This window comes from Homarus americanus, unplaced genomic scaffold (assembly GCF_018991925.1).
Source record: "Homarus americanus isolate GMGI-L3 unplaced genomic scaffold, GMGI_Hamer_2.0 scaffold25013, whole genome shotgun sequence".
Classification (NCBI taxonomy): domain Eukaryota; kingdom Metazoa; phylum Arthropoda; class Malacostraca; order Decapoda; family Nephropidae; genus Homarus; species Homarus americanus.
The window spans coordinates 4,588,384-4,604,921 of record NW_024722158.1 but is presented as its reverse complement, the minus strand read 5'-3'; the positions used below and the strand labels follow the sequence as shown (position 1 = coordinate 4,604,921).

The 16,538-nt window shown below is 38.9% G+C and overlaps 2 protein-coding genes across 4 annotated transcripts in view; both read left to right on the top strand.

Moving 5' to 3' along the window:
* The first annotated feature begins 1,919 nt into the window (after positions 1-1,919).
* On the top strand, positions 1,920-13,247 carry LOC121862126 (Fanconi anemia core complex-associated protein 24-like). 3 transcript variants are annotated; one of them, XM_042360133.1, is made up of 6 exons: positions 1,921-2,214; positions 4,454-4,595; positions 5,175-5,249; positions 6,442-6,556; positions 7,597-7,651; positions 13,112-13,247. In XM_042360133.1, the coding sequence occupies exons 1-6, from the start codon at positions 2,209-2,211 to the stop codon at positions 13,121-13,123; spliced, it is 405 nt and encodes a 134-aa protein (XP_042216067.1). In that variant the 5' UTR covers positions 1,921-2,208; the 3' UTR covers positions 13,124-13,247. The 3 variants fall into 3 exon arrangements, with proteins under 3 accessions (XP_042216066.1, XP_042216067.1, XP_042216065.1); XM_042360131.1 differs by lacking the exon at positions 13,112-13,247 and adding an exon at positions 11,076-11,467 and having other exon boundaries at positions 1,922-2,214; XM_042360132.1 differs by lacking the exons at positions 5,175-5,249; positions 13,112-13,247 and adding an exon at positions 11,076-11,467 and having other exon boundaries at positions 1,920-2,214.
* The window catches only part of LOC121862125, a 24,038-nt gene continuing 20,705 nt past the window's right edge, over positions 13,206-16,538 (top strand). Inside the window, exon 1 of the mRNA XM_042360128.1 lies at positions 13,206-13,344. The gene's annotated coding sequence lies outside the window, so the exon portion shown is untranslated. The remainder of the gene's footprint in view (positions 13,345-16,538) is intronic.

The following is a 16,538-nucleotide window of genomic DNA, read 5'->3' as shown; positions in this document are numbered from 1 at the left end:
AGGAAGTTAAATACAAATTATCGTAGCGCAGGAGTCTGAAGGAATTCCATTCACCGAGTTCTATCACATTATTTACCTTCACGCATTTGTGTTTTAATATATATGTTAACTAACGCACCACTAACATTTTGAGTTACTTTATCATCTCTTACTTACAGTGAAGATATATAGTCAAATAAACATTCTCATAATACCCATATACAATAATTTAACCTTCCTTGGTACTTAAAATAACACATGAGATGTTGAGATCTGTTAATTATCCTATCCAAAACTATAATTTAGTATTCTAAGTGCTATGACTCACCTTGTAGACAGAAACCAAATTAAAAAAGAATCATATAGAAATTAAACAAGTCTTTGTAGATACCTCACCTCACGCGGCCGCTCTCATTAGTGTATGACCAAACGTTTCCACGGACAAAAGTCAGCTCTTTTGTGCTATAGTAACTTAAATTTTAATATCTTTTTTTTTTTACTTGTTACAGTCACTAAAGTTTTAAAGCATAAAAATGCATACTTGAGTTTTCAAACCAAGGAACTCGAAACACTCTTAAGTGAGATATGTGGCTAGCAAGGTCAAGCTAGCAAGGTCAGTTAATGTGGGTCGGAGTGATGGAGCCAGTCCGGTTTATTGCAAAAAAGTGACGGTTATTAAGTTATCTAAGAATAATACCAGGGTAACTAATGACCGAGTAGATTGGTATATAACGCACATAAATATCACGATATTTTTAGAGCTTATATGAATCCACTACAGTTTGTGTTGTGTGGTGCCAAGGAGAGACGTGAAGTAAGAGAATGACTTGTCATTACATGCATTATATGACTTTCACACCAAGCACAGTACATAGCTTCTTTCTTTTATCCTCTTCCCTGATCGGCTCGTTAGCCGCTTGGGCGATTGGTCACGTCTCTGTCACGCACTGTTGGCAAATAATGGGCATGCACCGGCTCCTGAATGTACCTGAACCCGCTCCAGTGTTGGTCAAGTCTTCTCTTGAAACAGCTCACACTCGGTGCAGTCACAACACTTTCTGGTAGATTGTTCCAAGAGTTCACAACTCTCACTCCAAAAAAGTTTACCCTCACAGCTTTCTGGACCTTGTGGGGCCCAGCGTCCGCCAGCTCCAAGTAAGGACACTCGACTGAGTAGTGCCCCTTGAGATGCTTATACACCTCAATTAGGTCGTTAGCCGTTTGTTATGATGAGGTCTAGTGGCTTGGGTGTTTGCTCCCCTCTGTAATGTGTCGCCATAGTTAAAGTCCCCCATGATAAGGAGAAGGCTAGGGTTGAGCATCGCCGCGTTGTCTATTAAGGCTCTTAAGTTCCTTTGATTTAGTGGGCCACAGTTTGGGGATCTGTAGATACACCCGCCGATAAGTCCCTTCCCTTTAATTTAATTTTACACCACTTGGACTCTTCAAAAACACCCACTCCCTGTACCCTCAGCAAAGGCGGGAAATGTGACTGAAATCAACTTCATATTTTCCCGCCTCTGCTGACGGCTGTTCGCTGGAAAGTCTGTCACACTCATCCACCAATTTTCAGGGTCCGTGTAATATTTCAATGTGATTCTGATCTTTTAAAAAGTTAGTTTTTCCATACCCGGTAATGTAGTATTACTGATACGTAATTTGTCTTCGTATGTCTTATTGTGGATAAAAATAAGTATATATTAAATGCGTCCTCCGAAAGCATGAATTTGTTACCAGAGTTTAACAGTTAATTCATGTATAAGTTTTCTGATAAACTTCCTACGTGCTCCTGTTTGAAATAATGAATGTATGTATCTTTATATAATTTAGCTAAATATCTTTCTCGCCAGAAACTGGTATCCCAATGATTATGAATAAACTCATTTACAAATACATTATTACTGCTAAAGGAAATCGGACAGGTTTGCAAAAGCCAATCAGCTGTTACTCTTGAGGAGGGGGCGAAGCTGTACTTAAGACTGCCTACTGTACCACCAAAGACTATTAACATCATATAGTACATTACTTGGTTAAATATATTTTAGGTTATCAGAAGTAATTTATAATTTTATAAAAGCCATTAACTCAGTTTATAAACATTAACAACTCCACAGCGCATGTCACATCTCAGACCAATTGGTTGTCAACAAACTGAACAACGTGCTTGGCAGAGAAGCGTGATCGTAATTATGGACAATTAATACGTTATTAGTGATTGACAAATTGCTGATGCAGGTATGTATGTTTATTACAATATCAGTAACTTATTTTATATAGTTTAATAAAGCATTGAGTTCTTTTATGGGTATTTTGGCCTCTTATGTGTTGGCCAGGCTGACGTCTACCGTAGGGCCACTGCTTCAGGTTACTGCAGGAGTCTTGGGCCAGGATGCAGTCAATTTAAGACAGTAGCCAGGTTTCGAATTCCGTTATTTTATTGTTTGCAACCACATTACCTAACAAGACGAATTTCTTCTATGACACTGTGCACTGACGAGAAATAACGGAGATATGGCTAGTTAAAAAACCATAACATCCTCTTGAAGAGCTCTGTTCTCGACAATTTAGATTAGGTTAGCTCAGCAGGTTCTACCGGGTCCGACTAATTACCCAAATGTAGCCAAATGTAGTCGCAATGAAGTCAAATAATGGTCTTAGATGAATAAATCGGACTGCCAATCACTTCTCGACTAGTATTTGGTGTCACAAAGTCACAAAAAATTGGTAAACTTAATTTAATCTGAGTTAATAGATCGAGTGCATGTACCTAACCTAACCTAATCTAATCTAACCTAACCTAACCTAACCTCAACTAGTATTTGGTGTCACGAAGTAAAAAAAAATTGGTAAACTTAATTTAATCTGAGTTAATAGATCAAGTGCATGTACCTAACCTAACCTAATCTAATCTAACCTAACCTAACCTAACCTAACCTAACACAACTCAGATTAAATTAAGTTTACCAATTTTTTTTTACTTTATGACACCAAATAATAATCGAGAAGTGATTCACAGCCCGAATTACGCTTGTACGACCATCATTTGACTTCATTGTGGCTACAATTGGGTAATTCCTCTCTCCCTCGGTGCATGCGCGCGATGTATTAACTCAGATTAAAGTAAGTTTTCCAATTTTTTGTGACTTTCTGACACCAAATACTAGTCGAGAAATGATTGGCAGTCCGATTTATTCATCTAGGACCATTATTTGACTTCATTCCGGCTATATTTTGCTACATTTGGGTACATTTGGGTAATTAGTCGGACCGGGTTCTACCCTCTGATGGTCCAGCTTGCAGGTTCTTGGGGAGCTGGAGGAGGCTGCTGGGGAGGGTAGAGCTGCAGTTTAGGTGAAGACCACTGCTTAGAGTCGTGGTTCACCGACTCATTATTAGTATCATAACCTGAGACGGTTACAGAGGCAAGACCTGATAATTTATTGTATTTTTTTAGGTTAATGCAGCAGGACCACTTATATACGGGACAATTATGCACCCCAACACCTTTCTTAGACAACGGGACAATGCAATAAAATGAGGGACAATTATATATATATATATATATATATATGGCTAATATTGACGACTGTACCGCCGACGCATTATTTGTTTTGATGTTTGCGGTATAGACGTCAATATTATCCAGTTATGGCTAGGTTAGGTTAGTTTAAGGTTAGGTTAAGTTGAACTTTTAAATAAGTGCTTTTTAACAAATTTGCTATAACTACGTCAGTGTCCACTATAAATTACAGTGAAATATTGGTGTTTTTAAATTTGTTATTTATGAAAACTCAGTAGCGGGAAATTCGTCAACAATTACCATATACTGTACTGTACTCGTATATATACACACGAGGGTAATTCAATAAGTAATGAGACAAATGATAATAACTGCAGAAGTAACAATTTGTTATTAATGATCACATACCTATTTCTCCACATAATCTTCCTCAACAGCTATGCACTTAACTATTTATGAGTTTTCTTATTCTTGTGGCAAAAAAGTCTTTCCTCTGACTCCGTAACCAATTTCAGATCTTTTTCTTAACCTCTTTATTATTCAAAAATTGCTTTCCACATAAAGCTGTTTTGAGTGGACCAAACTTGTGGTAGTCTGATGGTGCCAGATCTAGACTGTATGCAGGGGGCACCAAGATGGTAAGGGAAATAAGGGCGGGAGGGAAAGTAAAAGGACATCCGGTATGCATAACCCCTTCACTCCAGGGATGCCACTTTTAATATTTTATTTCCTTAACACCAGACAATTTTATTCACTGAGAGGACCACATATAAGGGGTTAGGGGCAGGAGGAGGAGGAGAAGTAGGGGAACATCGGAACCTCAAAATACTGTAACATCTTTCTGACTGTACTGTATACGTGTTTGTCCACCCTACAGCTGCATAATGGAGTGCAGTACTGTATTATAAGTGGATCTACTGTAGATGTTATATTAACCTGTATCTTTATTTTCAGGGAACCATGAGTACAGTATCTCAGTCACCTCACGTGCGTAGTGTGCAGGTTTCTATGGGCTTTATTGTGGTCTCTCTTAGCTGGAGAGAAACCCAGCTGATGAACCGCCTCTTAAGACTTACACGTATTGAATATTCAGAAGGTGAGATAACTAACATGAGTAAGGAACTGGTTTTATTTTTAATCTCGTCATATATGATAAATTATGTCATAATAAAATTGCAAAAAATCTGAAAATCCATTAAAAATTTTGATACAGTAAATCGATTCAATACTTCATCTCTCATCATTATACAGTAAGTATTAGTATGCAATGTTCAAAAATTACTTAAGAATATGTGTTTTGCAGCTGGTGTACCGTGTTCATTTATTCAACGTAACTCTTAGCTTGACTTTCCTTGAATTTTATATACAATTTCTTCAGTATGCAAAGGAAATTGATTTGAGACATTGTAATTTAATGTGGAGGAAAAGAATTCATTTTGTGTAGAGTAGAGTATGAAAGATGAGGCTGTGAGCAATTACTGGTATGTGTGTGGGATATTTATGTTGGCTTAATATTTCTCTCTCATTTTCTACAATTGTTTTTCACAACTTTTCCCTATTATTATTTATGCTTTCTTTGAAGTTTCTATGCCTTTGATATTCCCTAATAAAAGTGTAAGAGGAGTAAAAATAATTCCCTGGAGATAGATAAATAGATAGACTGAGACTTTTGCAGATCTTGGAGTTGTCGACTTTTACCCAGCAACAGATATGGCAGTAATATTCATCAGTGAGGCGGATCTCTTGTCTGGTAGGTTGCCATACACCCCTTTACATTCTAGTTTGAGTTGAAGTATTGACAAAATGACACAGTATTTGTGTGTGGAATTGAATGGAGTACAGTATATTAAAGCTTCAATATAATGTTGTACACTGAATGGGGAACTAGCATGTGGGAGTTCTGAATTCTGGGAGTATTTTCAGGGTCATGAAATACAGTAACCTTCTTCATTGAATTTTAATTATACATCTGACAGTAAGTGAGTCTGTTTGGGGTTCATTAAACGTTAAGGCTCATTTCTCTGTGTCCGCATAAAAGTCAATTTAAATGGAGACTGAAGATGTAGCCCTAATATTGTGTCATAAAATCTGGGGTTGACTGTTGTCATGTTACCTAATTTTAGTGGAATATAAAGATTTCACCTTATACAGTAATACTTATGATGAATGTACCAATAAGTTGAGGCCATTAAAGCAAGGGCCTCCAATTAGGAGAAAATCTTACAATAGGAACCAAAATCTTTGATCATTCCTAAATGTGTCCCATAGGATGGCTGTACTGATAAGGTAATATGAGGACTGAAGGATGTTATAAGGACTATATTATGTGCTGTAATATTATGATGAAAAAAGTAAAAGAAGGCAATACTGTAATACCTTGTACTTGTAGGGAAACCATGTGATAAAAAATGGGTAAAAAACCAGTACTGTTTAAGTGGGATCAGGTGTAGAAGAAGATAATTTTTAATCTTTTTTGTGCTGAATACAATCGTCTGGCTTTAACCAAATAAGATATTAAAAGTGGGATCCTGTAATGAAGTGGTTAAAGTGATCAAAAAGAGTGGAGGAGTTATGTGTAGTTACTGTACTGTATAGTGATGTCAGCAGCACAAGGTGTGGAGTCCTCGACACTTGTAGAAATCTGTAAGTCGTCATTTTTTTTGGTAAGAAGGAGAGTCATGTTGGAGGATATAGGTAGGTGGAGATATATTTCCTCCACTTGTGTTTTCATTGTCTCAGTAATTGTAGTAATAATACAGTACTTACTTCCACTGTTCTCTCTTCATCACCTCTCTAACTCCGATCTGCTCCATCCTCATCTCCGCCATATTCTTTGTCTTTCTGCTGAGTAGCTTCGTCTATAAGGCCTTTCTCTCTTGCCATTATTTTGTCCTTTATTTATTGAACTAATAAGAAGTTCCTTACGATTACACTACTTCCAGGAAAGAGCTACAGAAGACGGATCGTCAAACTTCAACGCAGCAACAGAGGCATCAGAAGAATCGTCATTGGCCAGTGCACCATCAATACATTTGACCATGCCTGTGACCTGCAGAAGTATGTAGTAACCTGACTGTCACTCAGCATCTTCTTGTCATCTCTGACTGTTGTAATAGTCACTATTTGAAATAATAAAATGAGGCATGTTTGAATATTGTAATGTTGAGAGAATACATGGCAGATTGGGATGTTTAGGATGTAGGGAAGGAAAAAGTGTTTTTAATTAAGTGAAGGATGTATGATAGTGATATACGGTAGCCATGATAATCTATAATTTGCATATGATAACCTGTGATTGACTATGTTTGGCTATAATTACCTGTGAATGACTATGATTAGCTATAATAACCTGTGATTGACTATGATTGACTATAATAACCTGTGAATGACTATGATTGGCTATAATTACCTGTGATTGACTATGATTGGCTATAATTACCTGTGATTGACTATGATTGGCTATAATAACCTGTGAATGATTATGATTGGCTATTATAACCTGTGAATGATTATGATTACCTTTGATGACCTATGCTAGATTACAGTCAGCTTTGTTAACGACTAAGTTATTCAGGCACAATGACTAAGGTTCTGTGCAATGATTTTTAATTGTCTTTCTTTATATTTAACTTGAGGGCAAATTTTATAAGTCATTGATTATAAATTGTGTAAAAGAATGCCAAGCAAAGGAATGGATAAAATGAAAAAATGTACATGAACATATTTACAACAAAATTTTCAAACACAGAATTCTGATTAGTGTAAAGTTCTGTACAGTTAAGGTGAAATAAAAAAGTATGGCTGTTTCAGTGAGGCATTACTGTACCATCATTTGTGAATGTTTAATATAATTACAGGTATTTACTTAGGTTATGTAGGTGTGTTGTGGAGAGTAAGGCCTACTGTACACCTTTATGTTAAGATCTTCATGTAACTGTATAGTATGTTAGTGGTCAGGGTGATATTACTGTGAGTGGGTTAGTGGTGGCTTGAGGACTTATATTAAAAACTCTGTGTGTATTTTGTAAAGCTGCTAACTGTTGTCATTTTATGGATCATGATTGAAAAGTTTGAGAATGTTGTTTCCCCTTTTCTAGGTTTGTGTGTTTTGAGCTGGGTCTATCATTCATACCGGTTGACACTGTTGAGGAGGTAAGCTGGTTTTTTTTTTTTTTCAATGGTAGAATTTAACCTTAATAGTCAATCAGGCCAATGTTGAGTAACCTGTGATATTCTGGTACTGTACATTGAACTCCTTGTGAGAACTCTAACTGTTGTGGTATGGTAATCCCAATAGCAGACGGCATTACTCTTGCAGGTAATGTAGAGTAATTGCTGTAAAAATATCAGCCTGTGGATCCTAGTGAGGTGTCCATTAATGTAGTGGTTGTCTCTCGTGGCCAGTAAGTTGTTTAGGTGAAGAGTTTTAAGTCAAATAAATCCCAGCTCCTTTATGTATTCTTGAACCACATTAATGGCTTCTTCAGAGATATTGCATAGTTTTGACCCTCAAAATTCTTTAACTGGGATATTTTGTGTTTGTAGTGTTATCATATATACGGTACATGCTGTCATTGTTAGCCATTCTAAAGCATTAGTATACAACTTCACAATAGGAGTAAGGATTGAATTTAGATGTGGTTTGTAAAATGAATAATTGAGGGTAGATGAAAGAGTTTAAATTGGTTTATTGGTGATGCTGATCAACAGCTCATATTTGGTGCTGTATGATGTTGATTTGGTGTGAAGGAAGGCACCACTTTATGAGGCTGTGGTGATCATTCAGTATCATTAGTAGGATGGCCAGCTATCACTGACAATGAACCAGAGAGAAATAAAGGAGAGGAGTTCATATTTGTTGAGGAAAACAGGTTGGTGGATGATATTAAAGTAAAATCTGTGATAGAAATATAACTGGTATATACAATTTAACCAGGTGATGCTTAGTATAGGTACCGTACCTGCTGCTTCGAGGAGAACTGAATATTGTTACACTACCTTAAATGTTCCCATACTGTGTCTGCTGCCCTCAGGAGAACAAGATGTATTCTTACATAAAAAATACATTAATGTTGTACAAAATAAATCAACACTTACATAGTACCTGTACTGTACTGGAAGATGTACTGGTCATCTCTTTTTCACCACTGAAGATGCTAAACCAATGTGTAGATCTCTACACACCAAACTGATAGGAATACTGTACAGTAGATGAATTAGGTAAGTAAAATGTCAAAATAATACTATGAGAGTTGATCCATAGGAAAACACTGATGCAGTGTTATTACATTAGTTTTCCCAATTAAGTCTAGGAAGATTTATTACCAGTTTCATGACAATGCAGGAACTATAAAGGCAGAAATATGAACTTATTTTTAAGGCTGAAAAAGTTTGAATCTTGTGAATCTACATAAGAGCTGAACTCTCAACTGGCCCTTGAGTCAACCACCAGATCAAGCTGGATACTTGTTAACCTGGTTTAAATGGGTGAGAAAGTGTTGCCTGCAGCAAACCCTTTCCTACCTCGTCTCTCTGTAGAGCATATCCTGTTAGGTCAAGGCCCTCTGGTAGTAGGCCGACTGTGTTTTAGTGATATGAATCTTACAGGTCACTCATTGGTCACTTGTGGATTATAATTTTTGATTACCATACTAAGTACAGTAATTTAATAAATTAATTTGTATACTGGATTATCTAGCAAGTTGTTTTTCCCATTCAGTGTCAGTTATCGGTACAGTACAGAAGTAGGTAGGTATGTTGCTAGTTTTAACCTAGTGTTAGTTTTAAGTGTCAGCAAGTCTATGGGGTGAAAATTAGGTCTCCAGTGATCCAAAACTTGTGACTTTAGTACCTTTCCATAAATTGGTTGATGTAAACTGTGTTAGTACTTGCAGATGGTTGCTTCCAACCTCCCTTTGGATTAATTAATTGGGGAGTAAATACAATAATTAACTCGTTTAGACATTCGATTTTTTCACCAATCGCACATGACTAGAATTCATGGAAACTGGGGTTTCAACCCCATAGATTAATTTTGTAACATGTCTGATCTATGCTTGGATATAAACTGGAATTTCAGAATCAATCTATCATTTTAGAGAGAGTATTTTATGGGGCGATGTTAAGGAAGAATGGTGTAATGGAGAGTGAAATTAGAAAAGAACATGGGAGGAGGGACAAAGATCATACAGTACACAGATGGTCCATCCCTCATACAGAAGTGTGGTGCTCCTTGACTTGCAGTACTGTAGTGATATCCCCGCTAGCTGGAGCAATTGGTGCAGAGCACTTTTGGGAATGAGATATTTCCAGGTAATGAGACGACTCTCTCAATCCTGGAAAAAATCCTCCATCCCCATAATTTTTCCCGTACAGTACCGGGAAAATATGTATGGATTTTCAGGAAATTGTGCATTATTTCATCCCCTGAATTTCCTCCCAAACCCAGAAAAAAAGTTGGAGTGGGTATCTGGAATTTTATCAGAATTTACCAGAATGATGCACTATTTCATCTTGGAATTTGTTCCCACACCCTGAAAAAATTTGTAGAGAGTTTTGGAAATGTGCCTGATTTTCAACCTCGGAAGATTGTTCCCAAACCCGGAATTTTCCTGAAAAATTCTGAGCAAATTTCACCTGCTATCGGAGAGTTCCGGATAAGAGGGATTCTGGCTAATGAAGATATTACTTGTCATTTTGTTTGGTCCTTGAGATATATTAAAGAATACCTGTTGATTGAAAACATCCAAAGGAGGACCACCAAACTGGTGCCTGTAGTTAAGCATCTCATACTAAGAGAGATTAGGATGCCTTTAACTACCTGAAAGGAATTTACAGAGTCAAGACTTCATATCTGGAGCTAGTGGATGTCTCTCCATTAGAGGTCACAGCTTCAAGTTAAAGAAACCACAAGTACAGTACAAAAAAGTTGTCAGAGCTAACTTCTTTGGAGTAAGCATTGTGAACTCTTGGGATAACCTGCCAATGTGTTGTGATGGCACTGAGTGTGAACTTATTTAAAATCTAGACTTAGCCAGCACTGATCAGTACAGGTTTTAAAACAGTTGGAGGGAAAGATGGAACACATTAACTAGTGAAGAGGGATATAGAGGGGACATATAGTGATAGGGTGGTCTGGAGGCTCTTGTGCTATGGCCACCACCTCTGAGTTGAGCTCCTTGGTGGAGTAAGAAAGACAAATAGTCTGTTAAGACTACTCAATCTGATAGCATTCCTTCCTTAGCCTTCCATTGAGGTTCTTTAAGTGTTCTGGAAACTAAGGTGTTGGTCTTAATGTCCTGGTTTCCAGTTGAACCTAACAGTAAAGGATCAAGGAGTGTACATGTTATGGCAATCACTCTTAGGTTTCTCTATTAACAGGTTACCTTCATGCCAGGTACAGTACAGTAGAGGACATTCTGATTTTCGAATTCAGTTTATTTTTAGATTCCAGTCACAAATTCTGGCTCCACGAGAACTTGGTACTGTTTTCACTCTGTCGACTTATTGGTTATATACATTTCCTTCGTTAGAAAGCAGGATTTCAGGAGCAATCTTTTGTTTTTCTTGTGTTCAGGCAGCAGACCTACTTGCTGAGATGGTATCGTGCGAGACAAAGTTTCACTCCAATCCATTTTACGTGAAACCAAAGACAGCAAGTAACTCCAATGGAAGCTTATTGAAGACAGTCAGACTGATTCGTGGGTTGGGGGATGTAAGGTCCCGAAAACTTCTCCAGCACTTTCCGTCTATACAAGCAATAACCGCTGCTACACAAGAGAGTCTTGAGAAAGTAGTTGGAGTTGCAGTAGCATCATCTGTACACAATTTTTTTCATCAACCATTACTACTTTGAATTTTTTATTTTTGCATTTATCTTGTAAAACATTTTATATGGTGTTGAGGCATTTGTAACCTGTCATTGTATACAAATATTGTTCTATGATAAATAAAGCTCGTGAAAACTTATAATGTAGTTTATTTTTTCATATATCTTTCAGTAATACGTTGTTGTACCTCCAACTGCATTAAAGGCAGAATAACACATGCAAAGTTTTGCCAACGTTTCATTTCATTATCACATAACCATTTATAGGTACTGATACTGTAGTGTACTGTACTTTACTGTACTGTACTGAAGTGTCACAGCTGAGTAGAACATAAGAACTGTACAAGGGTTTATTTCTGTGGTGCCTTATTCACAATGGCTATGACTGAAAATGTTATAGCTTATGTATCATTGACGACTGACCTGTGCTTCACTACCTACTAGAACACCCTTAAACAGAGCCTACCATGGCCGGGAGGGTCTGGCTGTTAAGTGATAGCTTACACTGCCCATAGAAATATTTTCAAGGGGGGGAGACAGGTATTCTATGTAGGGGATTAGCTTTTACCTAACTTAACCTTCACTATTTAACCTCTCCCATTTCTAAGTTTGTTAGGTTAGGTTTTTTCTCTCCTGAAGATGAACCACCCTAATGCCAATGTACCCTAATCTAATCTAACTTAACTGCCCCAGGTAGTGTTAGGATGGTTACTCTTCAGGTGAATTAAGCTAACCATTCGGTATTCCCTCACTATCTCACCAGGCAGCTGTCCACCTCACCTCACTTCCTCACCAGGCAGCTGTCCACCTCACCTCACCTCACAGTATTCCCTCACTATCTCACCAGGCAGCTGTCCACCTCACCTCACAGTATTCCCTCACTTTCTCACCAGGCAGCTGTCCACCTCACCTCACAGTATTCCCTTACTACCTCACCAGGCAGCTGTCCACCTCACCTCACAGTATTCCCTCACTACCTCACCAGGCAGCTGTCCACCTCACCTCACAGTATTCCCTTACTACCTCACCAGGCAGCTGTCCACCTCACCTCACAGTATTCCCTCACTACCTCACCAGGCAGCTGTCCACCTCACCTCACAGTATTCCCCTCACCAACCCATAGCAATAAAGGAAGTTGCCAACTCTACTCTTTTATTAAAATCTTGCTAAATACAGCCATACATCCTGTATTATATGGTAAGTCTTGGTTGTTTTGAGATTACTAACTGCTGTTGGTTAATGCATATATTAGTTAGAGTTTCATTGTATTAATAAATATATTATCATAACTCAAACGATTATAAAGTTGGCAATGGTGTGTATCTTGACCGTGAAGTTGGCAGCACCATCCAGCCTCTCACCAGATCTTTGCTGTGGTCGAGTTTCTCTCGCCTATTACTGTTGTGACGATGCACTAATATGTCTTTACTTCCAAGACATTAACATAAGAGTGTTGTTGAAGTTTAGAGATTTGTTAATTATTATGTATTTTATGTCATTAATTCTGACCCACTCAAACTAGTTTTCTCATCTACTACAAGTCAGCAACTGCCTGGGTATGATGTTAGTGAACCTTATTAGCGCCCTGGTTACATAGACCCGACTGTATATGAGGGTATATTTCCTTATTATTTGAAGTTCTATTTACTAAAAGTATTATTTTTATTATTGGAACTGTAAATATGATGTTTGACTTTATTTTACTTTATATACTGTACGATGTTTTTCCCTATTTCAGTGAGAAAAGAGATGAATGAATCTTTCACCCTTCTTGTCTCACTTAGGTCTGTGATTAAGAGTCCATATGACCTGGTGAAGGTATATTGGCGTAAACAAGATTATCGGAGCCACTAACAGCCAGACTTCACGAGTAAATCAATTGGCTTCAGCTGAGTTGGAAGAGGATAAAAGGTTGGTGGCAGCTCGACTCGACAGGTCAAACAAACGGAGGGAAAGACGCTTAGTAATTGTCCATGTGTTGGCTCGTTCTATACAAGGACACAAACACTATGTAGGGGTAAGTATTTAATTTTTTTCTTGCTGCATTTGAAATATAATATCTCTATGATTATAAGTGTATGAAAGTACAAAACACATCTGGTACTTTCGTTATTGTAGTTGTGTTGATCAATGTTGCAAATATGACTTGTGTGTGTATGTGTTGTCGTGGTGTATGACGGACAGGCAGGAGGTTTAGGACGTCGAGTCATTAAAGAAACGAAAAACTTAAGCGTTGAAGTGTTTATGTTTTTTGTGACGCAGCAGAAAGCAGTTTTGTCTTAAGTGTTGACTGAAGGATCTTACTTCCTGGAGTCTTAAAAGATTCGTAATTGAATTTTATCCCTCGCAGCAAGGCAAATAGAGCAACATTTATATAATTACAAGTTAGTATCTGTGATGTCGACGCCCTCTTGGCCTCGACCCTTCGTCAGTCAGTCACCCAGTTACCATATATGGGAATAGTAAAGTGAGGACGTTTGTGAATCCGGGTGTTCATGTTGACGTGAATCCGTATTTATAGTAATTTGAGGATTTATTGTTTTCATATCCCCTGGTGTGAGGAGAGGAGTGAGGGAGGGAGGTTGCGTGATGGAAGGAGGAAGAGGGAGGGAATGGAAGGCGGAGGGACGGAGGGAGGCTGAGGAAGGGAGGTAGGGAATGGAAGGCTGAGGGAAAGAGGGAGGGAATGGAAGGCTGAGGGATGGAGGGAGGGAATGGAAGACTGAGGGAAAGAGGGAGGGAAGGAATTGAAGGCTGAGGGATGGAAGGAGGCTGGGGGAGGGAGGGAGGGAGAGCAGAGTCAAGTTCACTATGTAAATAATGGTGAAGATGAGAAACACATGTTTCCTGTACCACTAGTAGTTGTTTGATCACACACACACACCACGGTCCTCACCACAACAATGTCACACTTAAAGCCGTAGTTGATTTTTTTTTTTATTATTATTTATTGGGCACTCCCCTACATCCTTGTAAGGTGAAGCGCAGAAGCGTTTACAGCTCCCAACAGGGAAGCATGCTAAGTTCATGCTTGCCTTTATGTCTCATGAGTTAAGAGCGTAGTCGTAGTTGATGTGTTGTGGGATCGCGCCAGGGGTCATCAATACGTCAGTAGGGTGAGAGGGTTGGTGGGGTGAGAGGGTTGGTGGGGTGAGAGGGTTGGTGTTATGGGGTAGTTAAGTATTCTTCCCTCTCATTATTTGTCTCGTGATGGTCCTCCAACCTTCCCTCCCTCTTTCCCTTCCTCCCTCTTTTTATTTCCCTTCCTCCCCTCAGTATGGCCCCCTCCCTCATTATGGCCCCCTCCCTCCCCAAAGCACCATCGTCCACTACTACACACAATCTTCTTCTTTACTACATATTGTATCTACACGGTAATCAAACCTGACGCCCACGTATGTATTTCTTTCTCCTTCTGTCTCTTTCTTTCTCCTTCTGTCTCTTTCTTTCTTTCGTTCTTTTTACGTCTTTTATTTTTTTTCATCTGTTTTTTATAAATTTGAGGACTAAAGGTTTTAACCATAATCCTCAGTGGGTTTAGGTGTGTGTGTGTGTGTGTGTGTGTGTGTGTGTTGGCCAGACACGCACACACATTTATCACACACTAAGTCTGTTGATTGTCACTAGATTAACTTTTTGCACCTACCCTCTCTCTCTCTCTCTCTCTCTCTCTCTCTCTCTCTCTCTCTCTCTCTCTCTCTCTCTCTCTCTCTCTCTCTCTCTCTCTCTCTCTCTCCTCCTCCTCCTCCTCCTCCCTCCTCCTCTCCTCCTCCTCGCTTTTCTTTCTTTCGTTCTCTTTATCTCTCTAGTCTCTATGACACACAAACAAATACACACTCACTCTTTTCTCACACACACACATTAGCATACACTTTATTTCTCTGTCACACACGCACACACACACAGCCTCGTCAGATGAGACACGACAACATCTTCACTACAACACAAAATGTCTCTTGAGAATATCGTTCCATTTCTTTGTTGTTTTTGTTCTCAGTTACGACAAAAAAAAACCTTCCGAATTTCTCAGTGTGAAACTTTTACTCCCCCTTCCCCCACATTACCCCTCTCCCCACATTACCTCTCTCCCCACATTACCTCTCTCCCCACATTACCTCTCTCCCCACATTACCTCTCTCCCCACATTACCTCTCTCCCCACATTACCTCTCTCCCCACATTACCTCTCTCCCCACTGTTGCCAACTCCCACAGCCTGTAGACAAAGTCGCTTAAGGTAACTTGCTAAAAAAATCGCTTAATTTAACTTGAAATCAACTCAGTCTCGGTTTAGAGGTCGTAGGTAAATTGTCTAAGTTATTTCAAATCGTTAATGTTAAAATTGATTCAAATTAACCGAGATTTGAAAATTAACCCACTCAGACTCGATAAAATTAATTAAAATCACTCGAAAAAATCACTTAAATTTATCTATCATCCTGAAAAAAAAAATCACAGAAGCTACTAAAGGGATGAAACCTGTTGGATGAGGTGATTTTTTTCCTCTTGAATTGGCAACACTGATCTACTTGTCGGCAGCGTGTGTAAGTAAACAAAGGCGACTCGTGATCCTTCTGTTGTCATTGGTCCTGTACTTGTGTAGTTAAGTGAACCCCATTCCTAATAGAACCCAGTACTCTTAGGCTCCATTCCTAAAAGAACCCAGTACTCATGGGCCCCATTCCTAATAGAAGTCAATGGAGCCCAGTTTTCAAAGGTCCCTCCAGATCGTAATGGCTAGATTTATTTGGGGCCCACACGAACAAAGAGGGCCCATTTGTCCAGCAGCTGGGGGACTGACTTTTCATGATAAATAAAGCGATGATTCTGGTCCATGTACAGCCACTCATAAAAAAAATATGTATACCAATTTGTGTTGAAAAAATATGACACAACGACGAAGGATTTTGACAACTCTACCGAGACGACAGGAGTCACAGTGGTCCTTCTGTACAGTAACTGAGTGAACGATGCCTCCAGACAGTAAAAAGGGGGGGGGGGGATTTTGTCCTGTGAAATTTTTGTCGGTGTCGTAAAAGAAGTGGAGGCGTGGCGAGGTGGGCTGGGTGGTGGGCTGGGCTGGGTGGGGTTGGCGCATGTCATCACCACCCGCGGCCAACGTTTAGTCTCCCACTCGGCCCACGTCTCTCTCTCTCTCTCTCTCTCTCTCTCTCTCTCTCTCTCTCTCTCTCTAAAAAATAATGCTTAATGCC